We start from the raw sequence: 21,189 nt of genomic DNA on the forward strand, positions 1-21,189 counted from the left end.
CATTCAAAGTCCAACCAACATCCCCCCTTAAATTATGTGAGTCCACAGAAAGAATTCCTGGTTCCAAATGCCCGGTGAAGGGGGAACTGTCTTTGTCTTCTCACACCCCTAGCCAATGGCGCATTTATTTCAAGAAACATTCAATACAAAACAGAGGCATTTCCACTGTCTTTGGAATTCACTAACAACATCTGGCTTGTATTGCCGTATATTGAATATCTCCTGCCAAATCATTCATGACTGTGCACACTTTCCAAGAGAGTTATCTGTCCATGGTTGCTATTCCTCCTCTTGGCCATATGGCAGCACTACTGAATACTGAACCTGCACAGTCCCATGGACATCAGTCCATTCTAGTACTGCCCTTAACTGGCCCGGGGCCCTGCACAGACTGCCGTGGGCCTCAGCGCCAGGCCCCACAGTGATCATTTTCTTAGTTCCCGGACAAAGTTTGTCCTAGAGCAACACACCAGCCAGGGAGGCTGGATCACAGGCTGTCAGAGCCAGCCCTTTCTTCCCAAGCCATGAGGCTCGTGAGCTGGGCCTCCAGCCTGAATGTGTCCTGCTCCCATGAATTCCTCTTTGGGATCTCTTCCTGTCGGTGGGCTTTGATTAAGGCCTGCTGGGTTCACCCAAACACAACCCCACCGTTTCAAGTTTCATGGAGCAGGGGTTGGGAGACTGGGTCTGTGCAGAAAAGAGTTCTCACAGTAGGCCTGAGACTGCTGTCCTTGGAAAGGCCCACTGCCAAGGCTGGCCTTGGCTGGCATCTGGGAACTTGACTGGTAAACGGTGTTCTATAATCATATGAATCTTTCCCTAAGTGATAAAGGGGGTTCACAGACGGTTTGTGCAAACCATGCGGTTGATGCTGTACACCGGCTCTCCTCCTGGGAGTCTGGAATTTTGGTGCATGCTGCAGAGTGTCTGTGTGACCAGACCCCGATAAAAACCTGGGCCCCGAGGTTCAGGTGTGTCTCCCTGGTAGAGAGCACCTCACACATGTTGTTACAACTGGTTGCTGCAGGAATTAAGCATGTCCCGTGTGACCCACAGAGAGAGACTCTTGCAAGCAGTGCCTGGTTTCCTCTGGACCTCACCCCATGTACCCTTCCCTTTGCTGATTTTGCTTTGTGTCCTTTGGCTGTAATAAATCTTAGCCGTGAGCACGACTGTATTCGGAGTCCTGGAGAATCACCAATCCTGGGGGTGGTCTTGGGGACCCCTGACACAGGGTCCTTTGCCTCCCAGCAGGCTTGGGGTCTTCATGCAAAGTGGTCTCTGCATATCAGGAAGAATTGTCCCAGGCCTGCCCTGGTCAGGCCAAAAGCTCCCCCCAACCGGGCACCATAATTTCATGTAACAGTGCAAGGCCTTTCTATGAATTCACTGTCTTACTAATAACATTTGTTTCAAGGGGACTTTCCACCCCTGCTTATCCTGAAAAGCTGTGGACACATTTCTTGCTGAAAGTATTTTATCTCTGCCACAGCATGCACCCTTCGCTTTGGTACCCCGATTGTTCCCATCATATTGTCAGTTACTACCCTGCTCTGTTCTCATCGTATTCTGCAGTTATCTCCCTTCAGTGTGATCACAGTTGCTTGGACCCCACTGTTGGGTGTGCTCAAATTTGTTTTAACTGCCCCCTTTAGGTGGACACAGACTGTTGCCCGTATGTTTGCCGTCTGTCCCCTATCACACGTGACAAACCTTTTTCACGCATAAGTCTGGCCACAACTTAGATTATTTCCTTAAGAGAGACCCCTCAGGATAGAATTGCTAGGTCAAACAGTGGGAACTTTTAAAAAGTTCTTGAAAGATCTTGCTAGATTTTGTGGTGCCTCTTTGGCCAGTAGAGAATGAGAAAATTACCTGTTTGCAGCTCTGCCCTCAGAGCCGCCTGTTTCCATCGGCCACTGTGGGATCGAGGGGGAGTTTTCCGGGGATGCCGGCAAGGATGTCCTTCCTGCTTTGGGAGTGGAGGGGAAGTCCTTTTGCCCCTCTGAGCTGGGTGAGAGTCATAGGACAAGGTTCTCAGGTTCTCAAGGTTCTCAGACAAGCCCAGGGCTGATGCTGAACTCAGTCACAGCTTCAGCCGACACCTCAGTGACCTCTGGCCCTCTCCCCCTCTCTCCCGCTGATCTGAGGATGCCGTGGATGGATCTATTGTTCGGAATTTTGAGCCGGGGCCCGGAGCTCCTGTTTTAGAATGCAGCGTCACGGCTGACAGCAGAAGGTGACTTGCCCTCATTTTACTCTGGTCAGGAAAGTGAGAAGGAAGAGCAGGCCAGCACACAGCATGCCCGGGACAGTTCACTGTCTTTTAAGCAAATGCCCAACCTTACTGCCATATATCGGTCTCATGGTTCCCATCTTTTGCTGTGAGAATCAAGTAGATGTGATAACTCTTTGAAAATTTAAAATGCTAGAAAGGCAAAATTTATTGTGGCTAAAGCCAGTCTGAATGTTCTTCACGGAGTTTATTTCCTGCAGTCACACCTGTGCACTGGGTCAGCTGCAAGGCTCACTAGCGATTCAGTCCAGGCCCTCATTTCATAGGGGAAACCGAGACCCAGGAAGCAGAGGCAAGCCCAAGCTGTCACCTGGGGAGCGTCGGGGCTGGGAGGCAGCCTCTGGGATGCACTTGCGTTTACCCCTCACGCAGATGTGAGACGGTCCTTTAAAAGGGGATTTGCTTTAAAGTGGATTCACTTTTATCCTGAGCAGCAGCTACAAAATTAGTCTACTAGTGAAAACTAGTGTGGGAATTTAAGTTTCGTGAGAATTTATCTTACATAGAGGACAGAGATTGTCACAGAAACATGCAATATAAGAAGACAAGGGTACACTTATATTATTTTACTAAATGTACAAGAAAGCATTTCAGAATGAGATGAGTTATGAAAGTCTTTTCCTGTAAAAATATAGACAAGTGACCAGAGAAAGAAGTGACTGATCCTTGTGAGTTGTAGCTCCTTCTAGAAGAAGACAATTACAGAACAGAAGAAATGATACCTTTAACGCCCCAGATATAAAAGAACATATTTGTGTGACTGAGGGATTAAGGAAGAGAATGGTGCTATGGTGCCTTCTGTGTTAGGGGCTCTCCGTTTTCACTGAGAACCTCTGTTCTCCGGGGGGCTCATGGAACACCTTTAGGAAGATTCAGGTATTATTTGCAATCTTGGTCCTAAACTATAGAAATTTTCTGTAAAAATTTCCTATTATTTTTTTTTTTCATAGAAACCACAGGCATACTAATCTGGGTCATTAAGACCCTATGTTTGTCATTTTATTTCCAGAATTATTGCAGCATCTTATGACAAAACAGTGAGGGTTTGGGACCTTGAAACAGGCAAGCTGCTGGTACGTATCCTTTGCCCTAGTGGAGACATCACAGCACAGGGTCTTTTTGTAAAATTAATTTTTATGGGAGTATAGTTGCTTTACCATGTTGTGTTAGTTTCTACTGTACAGCAAAATGAGTCAGTTATACATATACATATATCCCCTCTTCTTTGGATTTCCTTCCCATTGAGGTCACCATGGTGCACTCAGCAGAGATCACAGCACAGGGTCTTGACTGGGCCTTAAGTGGCCTTGAGCTGGGCATGGAGTGTGAAGAGTAGCCAATCTTTCAGGAAAGGAAAATTTTCTCAGGGACCCAAAATGATGGAGGGTGGGCTTTAGGGAAGGAAGGCTTTCTGAAGCAGGCAGAAGAGGGCTCTGTTTGAGGGATGGGGAGGATGTGGAAGAGGGAAGAAGTGGAGGTGGGGGTGGGAGGTGGCATTCCAGGCTGAGGGAACTGCATGGGAAAAGAGACCCTCCCCTAGGGATGTCTGCTTTTGATGGGGCAAGAAGCAGAGCTGAGGCCTTGGGACAAAGGCCATGCAGGTGGCCAAAGCACGAGGCTTCTGGGCCCTTCCCAATCTGTTCTCCATCTAAGAAGGTACCACCATCCATCCATCCAAACTGGCCCGAGATCCCCCTCTCTCTCCTGCCTGGTACCCAGGCAGCCCTGACCCTGCTCCAGGGGCGCCTCAGGGTCTCCTGTCCCATCCCCACCGCCCTTCCCCCAGCAGCTTCTCATCACCTCTCCTCTCCCTTCCTCCTCTTTTCTCTCCTTAAAAAAAAATCTTCCTTCCTGGTGTGAAGATCAATTTATATTCATTGTAAACAATTTTTGGAAAGACAAGATAAGCCAAGTTCAAAAAAACAAACACAAAAACCTTAAAACAACTCCCAGAGATTACAGTTGACACCTTGGTGTCTCTTTTCCTATACACATGTTAAATGTGAACACGGGCAAGTATATTCTGTTGACAACATAGTGTCATTATATACTAGCAGATATACAAGCATCAGTTACTCCTGACTTTGAGCATTTTCCCAAATGTTTATTTCTAATTTATTTATTTGGCTGCACCGGGTCTTATTTGCGGCATGTGGGATCTTCCTTGCTGCGTGTGGCAATAAAGTTGCCACATGTAGTATCTAGTTCCCTGACCAGGGATCGAACCCCGGCCCCCTGGGCCCCCTGCATTGGGAGTACTGGACCACCAAGGAAGTCCCTATTTTGTTTTTAAATAAGTCCATTTGTATCATTTTTTTAGATTCCACATATAAGTGATATCATGTGATATTTGTCTTTCTCTGTCTGACTTACTTCACTGTGTACAATAATTTCTAGGTCCAGCCATGTTGCTGCAAATGGCAATAATTCATTCTTTTTTATGGCTGAGTAATATTCCATTGTATATTTATACCACATCTTCTTTATCCATTCATCTGTTAATGGACTTTAGGTTGCTTCCATGTCTTGGCTATTGTAAATAGTTCTGCTATGAACATAGAGGTGCATGTATCTTTTTGAATTAGAGTTTTCATCTTTTCCAGATATATGCCCAGGAGTGGGATGGCTGGATCATATGGTAACTCTAGTTTTAGTTTTTTAAGGAACCTCCATACTGTTTTCCATAGTGGCTGCTCCAATTTACATTCCCACCAACAGTGTGAGAAGGTTCCCTTTTCTCCACAACCTTTCCGTTTATTATACTGATGATGGCTATTCTGAACAGTGTGAGGTGGTACCTCATTATGGTTTTGATTTGCATTTCTCTAATAATTAGTGACATTGAGCATCTTTTCATGTGCTTTTTGGCCATCTGTATGTCTTCTTTGGAGAAAGCCCTGGTTTCTTTTATGACCTAGTCACACACTATCACTTCTGCCATATTGTATTCAAAGAAATGAGTCACTAAGTGGAGCCCACACTCTTGGGGCAGGTAATTAAGCTCCAGCTTGTGGAGGGGGGACTATCAAAGAATTGGTGGGCATATTTAAAAACCTTCACAATGGCAATACCATAATTTAGAACATACAGAGAGATCCTCCTTTCCTAAATATGTTGAGTAGCTCTTCGTCCCAAGGGGCTGAGGCTGTAGGGTCTTGTCCACAGGGCAGACATTCAATAAACACTCACCAAACTGAACAAGAAAAAAGTTGGCCAGGGGGAATTCCCTGGTGGTCCAGTGGTTAGGGCTCCGCGCTTTCACTGCCGAGGGCTCGGGTCCGATCCCTGGTCGGGGAGCTAAGATCCCACAAGCCGCTTGGTGCAGCCAAAAAAAAAAAAAAAAGAATAAGGTCGGCCATTACTAGAACCTTCCTGCCAGTTCTGCTAGGTGTTCCCTATCCTTGTTCATCTGTCCTAGACACACATTAATTACATTTATTAATTAAAAATTAATTCATGAAAACTAAACAAACAAAAATTCAGTTCCTTATTTGCACCAGCCTATTATAAGTACTCCATGGCCACATGTGGCCAGTGGCTGGCATACTGAACAGTGCATAGAGAGAACATTTCAGAAAGTCCTGCTGGGATGCTGGGCTAGAGAGAAAACCTTTGGATTGTCACCCTATTGCAGTGGAAGCTCAGTCATGAAACCTTCATAGTCTCCTGTAAGTTTTCCCCCGATGGTAAATACGTGGTCTCAGGCTTGGATGTGGACCGTGGAATCTGTATAACAGATGCGGAAGACACCACCACCGTGTCCCACATCAAAGGTGAGTTTGCGTGGGCTCCCTGCTCTGTTCTGTCTGTGGTAACAGCCACTTGTCACTTGACAGACAGTGACTTTCGATTGCTTTATTTGGTGAAACTGCAATACTATGAATCACATCATTAAAGATGGGACATTGATTGATAAATGCACAGGCAGTTAAAACTAAGACTGCTTACGGCTTTTCCGTTCAGTCTCCTGCTTGTAATAAATGAAGCAGTGCTCTGCTCCAACCTCACGTGGACATTTAAAGCCCAATTCTTTATTGAGTGGAGTCCCAGCCTTCTTAACATTTTTATCTGTAATTTTTAAATATAAAAGTAATTATCACAATGATTATTAATAATGCAAGTAAAGTATTTATTGTAGTGCTTTACAATGCTGATGATTTGCAATATTATTATTATTAATTGTCATGTAGAAAGAAAATTCAGACAATTAGAAAAAGAACAGAATAGCATCCACTGAAAAAAAAATCATCGTATGTCAATTTCCTGGTTGTAATTCTGTATAATGATTATGCAAGATGTTATCACTGGGGGAAACTGGGTGATGGGATCTCTCTCTATTATTCCTTACAACTGCATATGAGTTAACAGTTATCTCAAAAGAAAAAGTTAAAAAATATGTAATCATTGTAAAAAAAAAAAAATTTGTAAGTGTGTAAAGTAGAAAGTGCAAGGCTGCCGTACCTGTTTGGACTCCTTCCCGGAGGTACGTATTATTAACAGTACATTGCTGGGTGGCCTTCCTGTGTGTGTGTGTGTGTGTGTGAGTGTGTTTGCACACACACAGTACTACTTCCCACATGCATTTAATGTATTTTTATCAACATGGAACCGTGATAGGTGCACTGCCCCACAGCTTGCATATTCCCCTTAATGTATCACCTCACACTCTACCTCTCCTCACACTCGGAGTTCTAGCTGCACACCATGCCCCTCTATGCTCTGTCCCCACGCCGGACCTTGGCACATGCTCTTCTTTCTGCCTAGAGCACTCTTCCTTTCCTGCTTCCCTCGATGACTTTTAGGTCCCTTCCTCGACCTCTCGGGGCTGGGCCAGGCTTCCTTCTGCTGGCTGGGAGCCATGGCATATGCTGCAGATCATTGCCTGCTCAAGGGTGTCTCCCCATCCACCTGGGAGCTCTGCAGGGGCAGCGGCAGGGGCAGGGGGCAAGGGGCAGTGCTCCTTGTCCAAAGCCTGGTTCACAGCAGGCACTTTGTGTGAGTGCATAGTCCCTTGTGAAAGCCAGAGTTGCATCTCTGTAACATTGTCGCTGTCTAGGGGAGCAGGGTGAGCCTCTGCGTCCCTTGCAGCCTGTGGCCCAGAGTATGGAACACACGGTAACGAGTCACTTTCCCTGTGCCTCAGATCATCATGGGATGTCGGTCACGGCATGCTGCTTTGACCCAGACAGCCAGAAGGTGGCTTCCGTCTCACTGGACAGGAGCATCAAGATCTGGGATGTGACATCCCAGGCCACGCTGCTCACCATCCCCAAGTGAGGAGGCCCTGGGAGGCCGGGCAGCATCCTGCAGCGGGGAGGTGGGTGGGAGTCCCCAGTCACGCCCTCCTGGATTCGGCCTGTGCCCCTTTGGCTCCCCAACTGGTGTCAATGTGGGGCATCTCCAACTATGGTCCACTGGCGCTGTGAGGAGGCTGGAGATGGAGAAAAGGAAGGGGACAGACAGGCAGGGGGAAACCACTAGCTGTGGCCCGTGGGCTGGGACGGCCCTCAGATGCATTCATTTCAGTGTGAGCCAACACTGGTAAACATTGTGCAGTGTCCCACTCCCACCGCAAAATGTGGATTTCCAGCATCCCATGTAAAATGGGAAGATCTGATAATCCAGGGCCTGCAAGGGTCACTTTGTCTGTGGCCACTGGCGCTGGGTGGGTGGCCAGCCCTCTCCAGTGGGCCTCGGAGTCAGGATCCCAGAATGTGCATATGCCCTGTCACCCTGCCCGCTCGGCTCAGTTACGAGCCCGGCCGGCTTGGACCAGGCTTTCCCCTGGGGGTCTGGCCCGGTTAAGAGAGTGCAGGTTCTCATCCTGGGTGACCTTGGACCTTAGTTTCCTCACCTGCAAACAGAGCCCAGGTGAGGTCTGCACGAGATAACACACAAAGGTCCTTAGCACAGGCTGCATAGTGGGCGACGCTCAGCACGGGCTCTGTTACCAAGGGTGACTCCCGTGGACACGGGTGTCGGGAGGGGCCGTGGGACACCTGCCCTGCTCCTTAGACCTACTCCGTGGTGGCAGCGAGGAGGGTGACACAGCAGAGGTGGCCGCAGCTCCAGCTGTGGGTGTCACAACCCACTCCACTTTGTTTCCCCCAAGGACGGTGGAAAGGGAGCTAAGGAAAATGTCTGTTGGTATATTGGATTGACCCACATTTGTGAATTTTCTGGAAATGTAGCTTTTAGCAAGAAAATATAGAGACAAGGATTCTCAGGGCTACAGGACAGGGCTGGCTTCATCGCATGAACCTCTGAAGTTACACAGGGCCCCCCACACAGAAAGGCTCACGCTTGATTTAATGCTCTGCCGTTGATATCTTGAAATTCTTCATTTTTGAACAAGGGACCTCAATTTTTTATTTCAAAAATATGTAATTTACTTTTTGAAAATGTAAAACATGCAACACAGTACAAAATTTAAAAGGTACAAAAGGATATATAGTGAAAAATCTCTCTCTTACCTGTCTCGTAACCATTGTTTCTCCAGAAGCCATCACTTTTCCCCCTTCTTTCCTGGCTGCTGCCTGCCTTTCTTAATAGCTTTATTGAGATATAATTCATACACATCATACAATTCACCCATTTCCAGTGTACAATTCAGTGGTTTGGGGGATATTACATTATTATTTTTTAAATTGTGGTAAAATATAGAATTTTAACCATTTTAAACTAATTTCACTGACATTACATGTACAATATTGTGCAACCATCACCACTTGCTATTTCCAAAACCCTTTTATCACCCAAACAGAAACTCGGTACCCATTAATAATAATTCCCCACTCCCCCCAACCCTAGCCCCTAGTAACCTCTATTCTACTTTCTGCCTCTATGAATTTGCTTATACCAGATATTTCATATGAATGGAATCATACATTATTTGTCCTTTTGTGTCGGGCTTATTTCATCTAACATAATGTTTTTGTTTTGTTTTTTTTTCACATCTTTATTGGAGTAAAATTGCTTTAAAATGGTGTGTTAGTTTCTGCTTTATAACAAAGTGAATCAGCTATACATATACATATATCCCCATATCTCTTCCCTCTTGAATCTCCCTCCCTCCCACTCTCCCTATCCCACCCCTCTAGGTGATCACAAAGCACCGAGCTGATCTCCCTGTGCTATGTGGCTGCTTCCCACTAGCTATTGATTTTACATTAGGTAGTGTATATATGTCCATGACACTCTCTCACTTTGTCCCAGCTTACTCTTCCCCCTCCCCATGTCCTCAAGTCCATTCTCTAGTAGGTCTGCATCTTTATTCCCATCCTGCCCCTAGGTTCTTCATGACCTTTTATTTTATTTTTTTTAGATTCCATATATATGTGTTAGCATATGGTATTTGTTTTTCTCTTTCTGACTTACTTCACTCTGTATGACAGACTCTGGGTCCATCCACCTCACTACAAATAACTCAGTTTCGTTTCTTTTTATGGCTGAGTAATATTCCATTGTATATAAGTGTCACATCTTCTTTATCCATTCATCTGTCAATGGACACTTAGGTTGCTTCCATGTCCTGGCTATTGTAAATAGAGCTGCAATGAACATTGTGGTACATGACTCTTTTTGAATTATGGTTTTCTCAGGGTATATGCCCAGTAGTGGGATTGCTGGGTCGTCTGGTTGTTCTATTTTTAGTTTTTTAAGGAACCTCCATACTGTTCTCCATAGTGGCTGTATCAATTTACATTCCCACCAACAGTGCAAGAGGGTTCCTTTTTCTCCACATTCTCTCCAGCATTTATTGTTTGTAGATTTTTTGATGATGGCCATTCTGAGTGGTGTGAGATGATATCTCATTGTAGTTTTGATTTGCATTTCTCTAATGATTAATGATGTTGAGCATTCTTTCATGTGTTTGTAGGCAATCTGTATATCTTCTTTGGAGACATGTCTATTTAGGCCGTCTGCCTATTTTTGGATTGGGCTGTTTGTTTTTTTGATATTGAGCTGCATGAGCTGCTTATAAATTTTGGAGATTAATCCTTTGTCAGTTGCTTCATTTGCGACTATTTTCTCCCATTCTGAGGGTTGTCTTTTCGTCTTGTTTATGGTTTCCTTTGCTGTGCAAAAGCTTTTCAGCTTCATTAGGTCCCATTTGTTTATTTTTATTTTTATTTCCATTTCTTTAGGAGGTGGGTCAAAAAGGATCTTGCTCTGATTTATGTCATAGAGTGTTCTGCCTATGTTTTCCTCTAAGAGTTTGATAGTGTCTGGCCTCTCATTTAGGTCTTTAATCCATTTTGAGTTTATTTTTGTGTATGGTGTTAGGGAGTGTTCTAATTTCATTCTTTTACATGTAGCTGTCCAGGTTTCCCAGCACCACTTATTGAAGAGGCTGTCTTTTCTCCATTGTATATTCTTGCCTCCTTCATCAAAGATAAGGTGACCATATGTGCGTGGGTTTATCTCTGGGCTTTCTATCCTGTTCCATTGACCTATATTTCTGTTTTTGTGCCAGTACCATACTGTCTTGATTACTGTAGCTTTGTAGTATAGTCTGAAATCAGGGAGCCTGATTCCTCCAGCTCCGTTTTTCTTTCTCAAGATTGCTTTGGCTATTCGGGGTCTTTTGTGTTTCCATACAAATTGTGAAATTTTTTGTTCTAGTTCTGTGAAAAATGCCATTGGTAGTTTGATAGGGATTGCACTGAATCTGTAGATTGCTTTGGGTAGTATAGTCATTTTCACAATGTTGGTTCTTCCAATCCAAGAACATGATATATCTCTCCATCTGCTTGTATCATCTTTAATTTCTTTCATCAGTGTCTTATAGTTTTCTGCATACGGATCTTTTGTCTCCTTAGGTAGATTTATTCCTAAGTATTTTATTCTTTTTGTTGCAATGGTAAATGGGAGTGTTTTCTTAATTTCACTTTCAGATTTTTCATCATTAGTGTATGGGAATACAAGAGATTTCTGTGCATTAATTTTGTATTCTGCTACTTTACCAAATTCATTGATTAGCTCTAGGAGTTTTCTGGTAGCGTCTTTAGGATTCTCTATGTATAGTATCATGTCATCTGCAAACAGTGACAGCTTTACTTCTTCTTTTCTGATTTGGATTCCTTTTATTTCTTTGTCTTCTCTGATTGCTGTGGCTAAAACTTCCAAAACAATGTTGAATAATAGTGGTGAGAGTGGGCAACCTTGTCTTGTTCCTGATCTTAGTGGAAATGGTTTCAGTTTTTCACCATTGAGGATGATGTTGGCTGTGGGTTTGTCATATATGGCCTTTATTATGTTGAGGTAAGTTCCCTCTGTGCCTACTTTCTGGAGGGTTTTCATCATAAATGGGTGTTGAATTTTGTCAAAAGCTTTTTCTGCATCTATTGAGATGATCATATGGTTTTTATTCTTCAATTTGTTAATATAGTGTATCACATTGATTGATTTGCGTATATTGAAGAATCCTTGCATTCCTGGGATAAACCCCACTTGATCATGGTGTATGATCCTTTTAATGTGCTGTTGGATTCTGTTTGCTAGTATTTTGTTGAGGATTTTTGCATCTATGTTCATCAGTGATATTGGCCTGTAGTTTTCTTTCTCTGTGACATCTTTGTCTGGTTTTGGTATCAGGGTGATGGTGGCTAACATAATGTTTTTAAGGTTCATATATGTTATAGCATGTATTAGAGTTTCATTCCTTTTTATGACTGAACAATATTCCATTGCATGTATATACCACATTTTGTTTATCTATTTATCTGTTGAGGAACATGAGTTGCTTCTGTCTTTTAGCTGTTGTGAATAATGCTGCAATGAACACTGGTGTACAAATATCTGTTCAAGTCCCTGCTTTCAATTCTTTTGACTATATATCTAGGAGAGGAATTTCTGGATCATGTGGTAATATTATGTAAAGCTTTTTTTTTTTTTTTTTTTTAAATGTTAATTATGATTTTTTTCTAATCCTCAAGATACAAATAAGCCTATTCAGGATCAAATATTTTTGCCTTGTTTTGTGTCCTCAATTGGTTTTTCACTTCAGTTACTTTTTTTTTTTTTTGATTAATTAATTAATTAATTAATTTATTTTTGGCTGTGTTGGGTCTTCGTTTCTGTGCGAGGGCTTCCTCTAGTTGTGGCAAGCGGGGGCCACTCTTCATCGCGCTGCGCAGGCCTCTCACCATCGCAGCCTCTCCCACTGCGGAGCACAGGCTCCAGACACGCAGGCTCAGCAACTGTGGCTCACGGGCCCAGCCGCTCCGCGGCACGTGGGATCTTCCCAGGCCAGAGCCCGAACCTGCGTCTCCTGCATTAGCAGGCAGGTTCTCAACCACTGCGCCACCAGGGAAGCCCTGTAAAGCTTTTTGAGAAACTGGCACCTTGCATTTTAATCTTGCACTGGGCCCTGCAAATTATGTAGCTGGTCTTACTAGAGAAGTTTGAAAATTCATAATCTCAACTGATTTTGAAGCTTGCAAGGAATAAACACAAGTACTTTGTTATAATTTTTTTGCATCAGTTGTCAAACATAATTTAGAAAACTCAAGAGGAGAAGGAAAATCTATTGTATTTACCCATACTTTTGCTTACCATGTTCTGTTTTCTGGTATTCCAAGTTTCCTTCTTTCACCATTTTCTTTCTGTTTAGAAAAATTTCCTTTAGTTATTCTTTTAGGGTAGGTCCTAGGGCAACAAGTTCTCTTTGTTTTCCTTCTTTTGAAAATGTCTTGATTCCTCCTTCCATCCTGAAGGATATTTTTTGCTGGATATAGAAATCTGGGCTGACAGTTCTTTTCTTTCATCATTTGAAAACTGTCATATCACATTTTTCTGACCACCATGGTTTCTGATGAAGAATCCACTGCCGTTCAAATTGTTTTTCCCCTATAAGTAACGTGTCATTTCTCTTTCGTTGCTTTCAAGATTTTTTTCTTTTTCTCTACTTCTCAAAAGTTTAATTACAATGTGTCTGTGTATAGATTTCTTTGGGTTTATCCTACTTGGGCTTCACTCAGCTTTTTGAATCTGTCCTTTGCCAAATTTGGTAAAATTCTAGACAATTTATTTGATTATTTTTTCAGGTCTATGTTATTTCTCCCTTTCTTCTGAGATGTTGATGACCCAAACGTTAGGTATTTTGTTATAGTCTCACAGGTTTCTGAGGCTCTGTTTTCTTTCAGTCTATTTTTTGGATTGGTTAAGTTATATTGTCTGTATTCATATTTACTGATTATTTCCTCTATCTTCCCCATTGAGGGTTTTTGTTGTTGTTTTTATTGTATTTTTCAGTTCTAAAATTTCCATTTGGTCATTCTTTATATCTTCTATTTCTTTGCTGAGGCTTTCAATCTTTTTGTTTATTTCAAGCACGATTATAATTGTCCATCAGAGCATTTTTGTGATGGCGACTTAAAAATCCTTGTCAGATAATTCTAACATCTGCGTCATCTCAGTATTGGCGTCTGTTGACTCTCTTTCCCGTCATGTTGAGATTTTCCTGGCTCATAGTATGATGAGTGAATTTCAGTTGCATCCTGGGCATTTTGAGTGTTGCATTATGAGACTCTAAGTCTTACTTAAATCTTCTGTTTTAGCAGGCTACCTCATTAGAGCTTGGCAAGGGTGGCAGTCTAGACTTTGCTGACAGTGGTGGGGATGGGATTGCAGTTTTTCCCAAGATTTTTGGCTGGAGTAAGGCAGACATTGTGTAAAGGTTTTCTGTCTTACTAGGCTATCCCTTTGGCTAGGGAGAACAGGCTTTTCTTGGGAGCTTTTTATCCAGTCCTTATTGTTTTGGGGGTTGCAGACTTTCCCGGTACCCAGTCCAGGATATAAGAAACAAAAAGAAAACTACAGGGACTCAACAGCATGCCATCCTTGGGTCCCAAGATCCTTAGCTGGTCTGCCTTCTCTTCTCCACCTTTTGCAGTCTTCTGTTTGCTTTATAAATGCCCAGGGTTGTTAGCTGTACTTTTTTAAAAAAAATAAATTTATTTTATTTATTTAGTTTTGGCTGCATTGGGTCTTTGTTGCTGTGTGCGGGCTTCTCATTGCGGTGGCTTCTCTTGTTGCAGAGCCAGGCTCTAGGCAGGCAGACTTCAGTAGTTGTGGCACGTGGGCTCAGTAGTTGTGGCACATGGGCTGAGTCGCTCTGCGGGGTTGCTCTGAGGCATGTGGGATCTTCCCGGACCAGGGTTCGAACCTGTGTGCTCTGCATTGGCAGGCGGATTCTTAACCACTATGCCATCAGGGAAGCCCCTGTTAGCTGTACTTAACAGGAGGAAAGGGGAGCAGTACATTGACTCCATCTTATCCAGAACGCTTTCCCCAGACTTTTGTACTAAGTAAAATGGTCTTTTATGATATGTGGAGTTTATCTGAAATGAGAGCCGCATCCTGGAAAAGAGAGAGAGCCTTGGTTTAAACCTCAGTGACAGTCTCTGGATTCAGAGGAGGGCTTGTTATTCATCTCCAGTATATGCTGGGATGGTTCTTGCCTCACCAGGCACTGGGATTTGGACATTTTAAGCCTGGACACCCCTGGGAAGCTGACATTTCTTCTCCTTTGATCCTACTCAGTTTGTGAGCTTCAAAGAACTAAAAGACTCTAAAACTCTGACTTGAACTCTAGAAAACTGTTTTGTTCAAACTTTTCTTCATTTAGATGAATTGATATTATAATCCAGGCTACTCAGAGATGCTCAATTATGTTTATAAGTTTGCTTGAAAACTCTGTTTGTAACAGGAGATGACAGTCACAGGGAAAATACTTTGAAGATCATAACAAAACAAAGAAAAGCAAAATTCTGACAATTCTTCTCTCTAAAAAAATAAGACATTTAAAAATTGAGAATGAATAACCCCAAACTTTATTAATTAAATGCCCAATATTAAAATATGCTTTAGTGACACTGAAGACAGATAAGGAGAAGGGGAAAGGAAAAAAGAGAGCATTTGGGGTGAGGAGAAGTAGGGGGAGTGAGTGAGAGAGGAGTGGGAGAGGAGGATGGGTGGAAGGAGCCATGCGCCCATGTCTGGGAGAGAAACGAGGAGGGAGGGAGAGCAGGAGAGACCCACTTTAAACCTGAAAGGCTGTTAGTCCATTAACTATCAATCACTGACAACTTTTCCAGCTGCTCTTTTTCCTCAAGCCTCAAGTAGCTCTGAATAGGGCAGTGGTTCTCAGCCAGGGGCAATTTTGTCCCCCAGTGGACATTTGGCAATATCTGGGGACATTTTTTGGTCATCACAACTGCGTGTGGAGGCTACCAGCATATAGTGAGTAGAACCCAGGGATGTTGCTAAACATCCTACAATGCATAGGACAGCCCCCTACCACAAAGAATTATCCAACAAAAAAAAGTCAGTATTGCCATTATTGGGACATCCTGGAACAGTGTGACATAGTCAGAGTAATTAATATTTAGACCATTTAGGCAGTGATCAAAGGAATGATGTCCATGAGGTCACAGGGGATCAGCTCCAATGCCCCCTCCACTCACCTCCCCTTTAGTGTGTCCTCGGATCCTCCAGGAGTGATGTACTAACGTGTGCACCCTTCCATATATGTTTCAGAGCACACACCAACGCAATCTCAAACTGCTGTTTTACCTTCAGTGGCCATTTTCTGTGTACAAGCTCTTGGGATAAAACCTTAAAAATATGGAACGTTCATACAGGGGAGTTTCGAAACCGTGGAGCCTGTGTGACTCTGATGCAGGGTCATGAAGGTTCCGTGAGCTCCTGCCACTTTGCCAGAGACAGTGAGTAATTAAATGTGGAAGGATTCCACACCCGTAGGAGTGCTGGGGTAGATTTCCTCACATTCCATTCATGTGGACTTTCCTTAGTATAAAGAGGTGATTTCCAATGATGCCAGTGGTGAGGGTGGACTTATTTTCCATGAGAACAGAAAAGCCAAGAGGGAGATTCACATGCACAAGTTTGCAAATGATGGAAACTCAGTTTGATATAGCTTAAGCAACAAGATAAATCTATTAACTTTTTTTAAAAAATCTATTTCTTTTATTGTTTTTTTTCTTTTTAATATCTTTATTGGAGTATAATTGCTTTACAATGGTGTGTTAGTTTCTGCTGTATAACAAAGTGAATCAGCTATATGTATACATATATCCCCATATCCCCTCCCTCTTGCGTCTCCCTCCCTCCCACCCTCCCTATCCCACCCCTCTAGGTGGTCACAAAGCACCAAGCTGATCTCCCTGTGCTATGCGGCTGCTTCCCACTAGCTATGGATTTTACATTTGGTAGTGTATGTATGTCCATGCCACTCTCTCACTTCGTCCAGGAGCTGGTCTCCCTTCAGGAGGGCTGTGTCCAGACACTCGGACAATGCTCTCAGGAAGCCAGCCCTTCCGCTCCATCCTTCAGCTCAGCTTCTCTCTTGTATTAACCTTTCTCCTCAAGGATGCCAAGATGGCCTCTGGTGGTCCAGGCCAACAAAGGTTCTGGCCACTGGCAATCCTAGAGAAAGAGAAAACCTCTTTCTGGCAGTGCCCGCACAAGTCCCAGGGAAGACTCGCGTTGGCTCAGCTGGGGACACATGCCCATCTCTGAACCAGCCCCTTTAGCAGGGGATGAAAGGCTCTGATTGGCCATGCCTGTGGGACTTGCCCATCCTTAGAGCTGGAGGTTAGAGTCGGTACCCTTTGAGCCAGAGGCACTGAGAATATGTGAGGGGTGTTTCTGCATGGGACATGGGGGAGCTGTTTTCAGATGAAGGGGCATGGATGTGACCAGGAGCAATGCCAGGAAACAGCCAGGGGCAACTGGCCCCAGTGAGAGCTGTGACTGCTCCTGACACCCAGGAGCCAAATGTTATTACTATACTCCGCAGTCCTCGTGGGGAGTGGGGCTTGCTCTGTGTGTCAAGGGGAGTACCCAGCCAATATGCACATAGTCAGGGCCTGGCTTGAGAAACGTTTCCCTCTTCAGAAGCAGCCTCTGTGTAAGTCAGACCCCGCTGTGAGGTGCCCCACCAGCTTCTGTCCTTGGCATTATAGGTTTCAGAGTTGCGTATAGTCAGTCAGTCATCACTATTTGCGGATTCTGTGTTTGTGAGTTTACCTACTGGGTAAAATTTATTTGTAAGCCTAAAATCAACACTCCTGGCACTTTTGCAGCCACCCATAGATACATGCAGAGCGGCAACAAGCTTGCCATGTGCACACAGTCCCAGCTGAGGCTGAACAAGGCGACCCTCCGCCTTCTTTCAGTTCTCTTATCATAAGGTGTCCTTGTTGTGATCTATTTAGTCCCACGTTTTTGCATTTTGTGCTTTTTGTTGATGATTTTGCTGTTTAAGGGGGCCCCCCAGCATAGGGCTGAAGTGCTGTCTAGTGTCCTAACTGCAAGAAGCCTGTGAAGTGCCTTACAGGGAAAACACATGTTAGATACGCTTTGTTCAGACATGAGTTATAATGCTGACGGCCATGAAATCAATGTTAATAAATAAGCAATATGTATCAACTAAGGTGTCGTTAAACAGAAACAGACAGAAAACAAGGTTATGTACTGATGGGTTAATGAAAATGTTGTAACCAGAGGCTCACAGGAACCTAACCCTCCATTTCCCCTAAGACCAGTCATCACTCATTGAGTGTTTGTGATGACTTTGTAGAACGCAACTACCATGAATATCGAGCGTCAACTGTAATTGATTGGGGGTTGTTGAGTCACACCCGGAAGGGGTTTGAGTGTCCTCAGAGTCAAGCCACGGTGGCACCTCACAGACGCCTCCGCAGCCTGCTTTGGCCTCACCAGAGGAGGAAACAGTTGGTTGAGGAAGGTGACCCCCCGAGACTCTTTCATTTTGTGTTCCAGCCTCTTTTCTTGTGTCTGGAGGGTTCGACAAGACTGTGGCTATTTGGGATGTAGGAGAAGGCTACCGGAAGCTCTCCTTGAAGGTACCAATGCCAGCCTCAGATAGAAGATCTGAGCTTCATTCTTCATTTCATGCTGGGTGCTGGATGCTGGGGATACAACAGTGAGACAGACCTAAATGTTCGCAATGGAGCTGACACCTCTGTGGGCAAGGTCAGACATGCAAATCCTCAATAGTGATGAGTGACACAGAGTAGCCACGACAGGGTGATATGATGGAAACAGACTCCAGGGACTAATGCACAGGGGGAGGGCCTCTTGGAGAAGGTGGCATTTGAGCTGAGAACTGGATGGCAAAGAAAGGCTGGATGAGTGAGGATCTTGGGGAAGGGCGTTCCAGGAGGAGGAAGCAGCAAATGCAAAAACTCCGAGGAGGGGCAGTGTCTACGAACAGCAGAAATTACTGTGCATGCATAGAAAGCTGTGGGGCTCCAGAATGGTGGATGTCAATGGTGGGTGAGTACTTTTGGCTGCAGGTTAGAGGAGACTCAAAGTGGCTGTATGGTAAGGAGATGGATTGTGCAACACAACGAGAACCCAAAGGTTAGGCAGCCCCAGGATTGGCTACTTCAGTGCCTCTGTTCCAGCTGCCCCCACCCCAAGACTTCTGCATACCCCTTGGTCTTGTGATCTCATGGCCGCCTTTGGCTGTGAATGCTTGCATTGATGACTCTTGGTTTCTCTATTTCCTGTGACCCAAATGTGGACTGTGTCCCCTTGATCACCATAACATTCAGGATCCCAAAGCTGTTCTATCTGACTCTCTTCTCTGTGGGTTCGGAGAGGCAAAGGGAGTTTACATCATAGCACGTGAATGGCTTAAAACTGAATGTTCAACCTCACTGTGGTTAGAAGTCCCTTTGTGTTCCCATCAGGCCATTCTATCCTCCCTTCTCCTCTCCTCTCCTCTCTCTATTCTTCTGATTCCTGTCCTTTTGTTTTGCGCAGCAGTTTAACCTCACTGTTGCTCCCTTCCCTCATACCACGCCTCACCATTCACCTCTTTCCATTAGGGGAAGGCCAAAGAATGAGACAGATGCTGACACAGAACTCTGACATCATTAAGTGTCTGAACCAGCAAGTGTTTATCTCCTCTAAACTCCTTTTACCCTAGGAAAATAACCCCCATTTATTTAAGCCACAGTGGGTAGGTTTGCAGTTACTTGAAGCCAAAAGCTCCCTCACCAATAGGATTGCTAAGTGGTATTTCCTAGAACAAAGAATATGCAAACAAAAACCTGCAAGAGGTGCTCTGGGACCAGCTGGGAATATAATTCTTTTTTCCCCATTGTGCTAAGCACCAGAGTACTATTTTTAAAAACTCATATGGTGCTGTGATATATACATGAATCCCAAGCTTTTACACTTTGTACTCCACTTTAAATATCGTGGGTGAAACCAGGGAAGCACAATTAATTGCTCTTAAAAGTAAGCAACGTTGGATTCTTGACTTTGTTTTTTGGGTTTTGGTTGTTCTTTCAAAGGTTTTTTTTTCTAGGTCCTCTTAAAATTCTACTTTTCTTCAGGGCCATAATGACTGGGTGATGGATGTTGCCATTAGCAAAAACAAGAAATGGATCCTGTCTGCTTCAAAGGTAAAAGTGGCCAACCTTTGAGTGACTTAAAATCTCTATCACATTTGTGAGAATTGGTGTTAGCAGAAGTGCATTGTCAAGTAAAATTCCTCAGTCTGAAGGACCGAGCAGCTCAGTCTGAAGGCCACACCTGGCCAGGCCGACCCCATCCAGGAAGCGGGAACGTGGGAAGTGGGTCCTTTGCTCATATGGGAAGTTGCCAGGTATTTCTTTGCACAGTTGTCATTTGAACTTCATTGGAGCAAGGGCCTGTCCAGACTGGTAAGTGATGGAGCCAACAGGGGGCCTTGGAGGGAAAGGGGTCAGCTCGTGGGCAAGCAGACCACCCTGAGGTTCCAGGTGGGTCTTCCCTCGCTACTCACTGCATCCTGGGATTCCCGTGCCAATGGCACATAACGGACAGCCCAGGATATCCTGAGGGCTGTCCTTCATGTGTGAGCACCAGAGAAGTGGGGTCCAACCTTGTCCCCCAACCTTTGTTAGAGCCATCTCATTCTCTAGGCTGGGGGTTTCTAGCTATATAAAAATGTGGGCAAGACTCTGCCTGCCATGATCAACTTCTTAGAGAGCCAATGCAGGATACCGTCACACCTGACCAAAAAAACTCCATAATATTATAATACATAATAAAAATTATATGCCAATGTGTTGTTACTTTAGCATAAAAAATATGAAAAATATTGTCAATTATATCTCAGTAAAGCTGGAAAAAAGTAAAAATACAAGACAAAGTATCAAAAATGAGTGTTTATTTGAAATTATGTCTTATTTACTTTTCTGTTACATAAATGCTATTATTTAAACAAAAAAACAACAGAACTAGTCAATAACAGTGATTAGTAGTAACTGATAGTAGGATAATTAAGCAAATATGGTTAAGAAAAATATATTTTATAATGTTTCTTTCTGTCTTTTGATATAGCAATTTACTTTGACTTTAAAAAAACTTTGTTGGTTATTTAAATTTTATAGGCTATATTATTATATATGTATTAATATTATGTATCTTAATATTTATGTATTAAGATACATAAATGTAAGACTTAAAAAATTGAATATAAATACAGTAAGATTGGTTAAACAGACACTTTATGTATTTATTTTTAACAGCTTTATGAGATATAATCGACATGTAACATTGTGTAAGTTTAAGGTGTACAAGGTGTTTATTTGATACACTTATATATTGCAAAATGCTTACCACCATAGCCTTAGCCAACACCTCTACCATGTCATATAATTAGCATTTCTTTTTTGTGGTGAGAACATTTAAGATCTACTCTCTTAGCAAATTTCAAGTGTATTATACAGGATTAATAACTATAATCGCCATGCTGTACATTAGATCCCCAGAACTTGTTAATCTTATAATTGGAATTTGTACCCTTTGACCCAATATCTCCCCATTTCTCTCAGCCCCTAGCCTCT

The 21,189-nt window shown here is 43.6% G+C and overlaps 1 protein-coding gene across 1 annotated transcript in view; it reads left to right on the forward strand.

Moving 5' to 3' along the window:
* Positions 1 to 21,189, forward strand: part of WDR88 (WD repeat domain 88) — a 46,949-nt gene that overhangs the window by 17,466 nt on the left and 8,294 nt on the right. The window contains exons 3-9 of the mRNA XM_007165221.2: positions 2,151 to 2,239; positions 3,306 to 3,369; positions 5,931 to 6,069; positions 7,440 to 7,569; positions 15,839 to 16,026; positions 18,107 to 18,189; positions 19,693 to 19,761. Of these exons, the coding sequence (XP_007165283.1) occupies positions 2,151 to 2,239; positions 3,306 to 3,369; positions 5,931 to 6,069; positions 7,440 to 7,569; positions 15,839 to 16,026; positions 18,107 to 18,189; positions 19,693 to 19,761 (762 nt within the window). The remainder of the gene's footprint in view (positions 1 to 2,150; positions 2,240 to 3,305; positions 3,370 to 5,930; positions 6,070 to 7,439; positions 7,570 to 15,838; positions 16,027 to 18,106; positions 18,190 to 19,692; positions 19,762 to 21,189) is intronic.

This window comes from Balaenoptera acutorostrata, chromosome 19, assembly GCF_949987535.1.
Source record: "Balaenoptera acutorostrata chromosome 19, mBalAcu1.1, whole genome shotgun sequence".
Taxonomy (NCBI): Eukaryota; Metazoa; Chordata; class Mammalia; order Artiodactyla; family Balaenopteridae; genus Balaenoptera; species Balaenoptera acutorostrata.